We start from the raw sequence: 5,000 nt of genomic DNA on the forward strand, positions 1-5,000 counted from the left end.
GTTGTCAGTGTCGTGTCTTCGTCGTCGCCATGTCGTCGTCGTCGTTGTTGTTGTCATCGTAGTTGTTGTCGTTGTCGTCGTTGTTGTTGTTGCTATTGTTGTCGTCGTTGTTGTTGTTGTTTTTGTTCTCGTCGTCTTCATGTCGTTGTTGTTGTCGTTTTCACCTTCAGCATTGCGCGTGTAGATGCATGCACCCCCTTCCCCCCTAGACCCTCCCCCCTCGCCCCCCCTACCCCCACCCCCGCCCCCCACATGTCACTCTTAGTGAAAAGATGTAACATCGATGAACAATAACGACAACAACGACAACGACAACAACAACAACAACAACACACACACACACACACACACACACACACACACACACACACACACACACACACACACACACACACGTACAACCACACGCGCGCGCACACACACATACGCATAAATACCCTCCCCTCGCTCGCTCGTTCGCTTCCTCGCATATGTTCTTGAACTCATTGTAGTACACAAGCTAACAATTGTTACATTTACTTATACTGTGCTGACAACATCAAACAAACACACAAACAAACAAACAAACAAAAAATAATAATGTGTGTGTGTGTGTGTGTGTGTGTGTGTGTGTGTGTGTGTGTGTGTGTGTGTGTGTGTGTGTGTGTGTGTGTGTGTGTGTGTGTGTGTGTGTGTGTACGTGCGCGCGCACGTGCATGTATTTTACAGTTGAACGGGAACCGAATGGAGCAGCTCCGTCTTCTCCGTGAGTTTGGTTTATTTTTGCTGTACTGCTTTGTTCCGTCACAGCTTTCACCCACTGTCACTTCCTCTGGCTGACAGTGACTGACAAACAACAACAACAACAACAAAGTCCAGCAAACAAACAAACAAACAAACAAACCAACCAACTAACTAACTAACCAACTAACTAACTAACCAACTAACTAACCAATCAACCAACCAACCAACCAACTAACTAACTAACTAACTAACCAACTAACTAACCAACTAAACCAAAAACAATAGCTTCGTTAGGGGAGATGTGCCTCGGTGTGTCTGTTTCCATGCAGATAGCGATTGCTCGGAAATCAAGAACCGGAGTTTGATGGGACCAGTGAACACATAATGTAATATCGGTTGGGGAAAAAAATCAAGGCTCCAAGATGATCGAAATTTGATAGCGTTGAAGATCCTTTCTGGAGAGAAAAAAAAAAAAAGAAAGAAAAGATGCACCAAAAAGAATTATTTTTGCTCGGATTCCCAGCTAACCTGGATGAAAACCTTGAAGGTCACAATGACATTTTCTTTCATTTCCCCTTATTTTGGAGAGACGGGCTGATGGGGGAGTGTGTGTGTGTGGGTGTTTGGGGGTGGGGGTGGGGGGTTCGTGGGGGTAGTGTGGGCCGTGGCTGATCTGCAAACCATTGCACAGGGTTCGACACAGGTGTTCATGGTTTTGGAACAACACAAATCCAAACTGATAAAACACACACACACACACACACACACACACACACAAACAGACACTTGCCACCCCGTGTATCAAATGGCGTCCACATCCGACACAACACACAAGACGCTATTCAACACGTGTATTGGGAAATGTCTGTATAATTTTCATCTTCGTATTGTACCTTGTTGTTGCTTTGCCTGCAGAAGATCCTAGGGTGGGAACGTGTGGCTACCTCGTCTCGTTGTGTTTTGTAAGCCTTCTCTATTCTCCGTCCATTGGATGGGTAGAGTGCCATCCTTTGTTGATTAAGAACTGAAACCAGCAAAGGGTTTCCAATGCTTTCTTCTTTGTTACTAACTGCTGAGTCTTAAACTGGTTTTTACATTGTTGTACACTACCTTGTCTTAACTCACTCAGTACGGCCAGTCCTCTCTTCTCTACACAGGCCCCTCGGATGTCCAGTGGGTGTCTGAATGACCCAACCTTTAGCTTCCGTCGTCAGAATTGTGGTATTCTTTGTCAACATTCACGTCTTCAGTATAAGAGCCTTCCGTTTGCAATATTTTGATGATGGTAATTGGGGTGAAATGCTGTTAACGTCGTCTCTTTCGCCGTTCGTATGGGGAGGGTTAATGGGTAGAGTGCCATTCTTTGTTGATTTAGAACTGAAACCAGCAAAGGGTTTCCAATGCTTTCTTCTTTGTTGCTAATTGCTGAGTCTTAAACTGGTTTTTACATTGTCGTACACTACCTTGTCTTAACGTGTGGGTGGGTGGGGGTGAGGGTTGAATATTTATGTTTTAATTGCTGGATGTTTTCTATTGGTATACATTCTTGTTCAATACTCTATTGTCTTAATGGTGCGCATGTGTGGGGGTGGGGGGGTGTGTTGGGGGTTGTTTTAGTCAGCTACTGAGAGTTTTTATTTGACTTGTTTTAGTGTATTGTATGGTACATACGTTCATTTTTATGTTGGTGTCTACAACGAGCCTGTGATTGCACACATTAATTTCCATGTGGATTAATAAAGTGTTTTTGAATTTAAATTAAAAACAAAATGTTGGTTGTTCTGAAACACACTGATGCAGTCATGTAAAATGTTGGCTTTTCCATTCTCCGTCCATTAAATGGGTACAGTGCCATCCTTTGTTGATTTTAAACTAAACAACAAAGAGTCCCAGTGCTTTGTTCTTCGTTGTTTGGTCTGAAACTGGTTCCTCTGAACCATAGTGAAATAGACATGGAATATATTTTTAGAAGAAGGTTTATCGTTGAATGATTTCTTTTTTTTTATGGAATGTGAGAAACGGACCTGCCACAGAAGTACTCTTCAGACACTGACCTGGATGTGTTTGTCATTCGTTCAGTCTGAGGTCACACACACACACACACACACACACACACACACACACACACACACACACACACACACACACACACACACACACACACACACACACACACACAAGTAAACAGGTAATCTGAGGCACATGCTGAGTGGACCTTTTGCTATCGCCTTTCGTCCCAAGTCGGGCAGATGCCGTGTGAATACTAACCACATGTTTGTTTATTTGACATGGAAAACGGGTCAGCTCGTTTACCTCCGTCTCGGATAAAGACGCATTTAACTCAAGTTCTTTCTTTCTTTGTTTTTTTGTTGTTTTTTCTGTAGAGTTGGAGGAGGATTAGAATTGGAGAGGGGTTAGTTTACTTCGAAAAATTAAGGTGACTGTGTTTAATTGAACAGATACTGACTGACCAACTTCATGTAAATAAAAAGAAACACACACACACACACACACACACACACACACACACACACACACACACACACACACACACACACACACACACACACACACACACACACACACACACACACACACAGATGGTGAGGGAAGAGAAACAGCATATAGTTCGTATGTGGATGCGTATTTTGTGTGTATATGTACACCCGTGACTGTGCGTGTGTCCGTGTGTATGTGTGTGTGTGTGTGTGTGTGTGTGTGTGTGTGTGTGTGTGTGTGTGTGTTGTTGTTGTTGTTGTTATGTGCGTGATGGGAGCACGTACTCGTATATGACACGTTTCACTTGAGGTCAGGCTTGTACGCACAAGCATGAATAAATATGCAGTCAGCATTTTGTGGTCCGGTATGAGTCTTGTACGTCTGCACACTTTTGCATGTGTCGTGGGGTATGTTGAATAAATACAGGTAGTATTAAACATGACTTCAGCGTACTTAATTTTGTTGTTGTTTGTTTACAGACGAGCACGATGAAATAGACACGGCCACAGTACATATTTCCTACCCACATTCGCCCACACTGAGACGGTAAGTAGGCTTTACAGAAACTATTTCTTTCATTCTTTCTTTCTTTCTGTTTTTTACCCACCTATCACAACAGTCTATCTGGAATAACTCCTTGTAAGATAAGGCTTTTGCCTGCAATCTTCAGGGAAACTATATCATTCTGACCGGTTGGGTTCATTTATTACTTGTTGGTCAGATTGTCAGAAGAGATTTTTGTTTTGGGTTATTGATTTTATTTTCGGCAAATCTTCTTAAGACGTTTGAGGAGCAACGTTTTGCCTGGGGTGTTTTTGTTTTTGTTTGTTTTGTTTTCTCATTTTGAACAAATATCATGTGCCTATTTCTCTTGGTTAATGATTTCGTTTACCCTTCAATTGTTAAGGAAGCGTATTCCTTTTTTCTTTTTTTTCTTTCTTTTCTTTTTCTTATAAAGATTTTGAATGATTCAATATTTATCTTTCTTCGTTCCTAATGGATTTTTCCATGTTTCGACATATACCAGTTTTTCGTGGGTTTTTATTTGTTTGTTTAACTTTTTTTTTTCTCTCTTCTCCATACTCGTTTATATATTGCTGTTTTCTCTTCTCCATTGTGCTGGAGTACCATATCGCGCCGTGCTGAGTTTCGCAGCACAATGCGATGTTGCACTGGTCCGTGCCGTACTGCTTATGTACTGGTGCTGCGTTCCTGTCAATCATATCACATTATCCTTATAATTTCATTCAATTCCTTTCCTGACTTCCCTGTTTTGTCATCGCAGACTCACGAAACGCGAAGCCGAGGCGGTGAACCTGTTGCCCCCCCATCACCGTAACAACTTCACCGTGAAGGTCACCTTGAGAAATTCAGGTCACGTCCTTGACCTTCAACTCCAGCCCTCGAGTCTGCGCATGGACGGCGCGCTCGTGCAGGAGATGCGCGAGGAGGGCACGGTGCAGCACACAGTGCGCGACGAGGGCTGTCACTATATGGGCACCTTTGATGATGACGGCGAGGGACTGGCATCGGTCCATTTCTGCGACGGCGTTTTGGTGAGTTTAACCCTTTCATTGCCAGGCTCGCATTTATGCAGCAGCTAGAGGACCCATGTCACTGAAGGATGTCCAGATCATTGGTCTGTTATCCATGAACCTACTGCTCTTTATGTTCAGTGGTAGGATAGGCCATATTTTCCACACATCACAGGGGGAATTCTCAGCTGTTCTTGGACATCATTTTTTCTGTGTTTATAGCACATGGGAATTTTGCACTCT

The 5,000-nt window shown here is 43.1% G+C and overlaps 1 protein-coding gene across 1 annotated transcript in view; it reads left to right on the plus strand.

The window, feature by feature from the left end:
• The window catches only part of LOC143282865 (A disintegrin and metalloproteinase with thrombospondin motifs 1-like), a 56,477-nt gene that overhangs the window by 13,620 nt on the left and 37,857 nt on the right, over positions 1–5,000 (plus strand). The window contains exons 3-5 of the mRNA XM_076588724.1: positions 709–745; positions 3,702–3,768; positions 4,508–4,778. Coding sequence (XP_076444839.1) covers positions 709–745; positions 3,702–3,768; positions 4,508–4,778 — 375 coding nt within the window. The remainder of the gene's footprint in view (positions 1–708; positions 746–3,701; positions 3,769–4,507; positions 4,779–5,000) is intronic.

The sequence above is a fragment of the Babylonia areolata genome, chromosome 6 (assembly GCF_041734735.1).
Source record: "Babylonia areolata isolate BAREFJ2019XMU chromosome 6, ASM4173473v1, whole genome shotgun sequence".
Classification (NCBI taxonomy): Eukaryota; Metazoa; Mollusca; class Gastropoda; order Neogastropoda; family Buccinidae; genus Babylonia; species Babylonia areolata.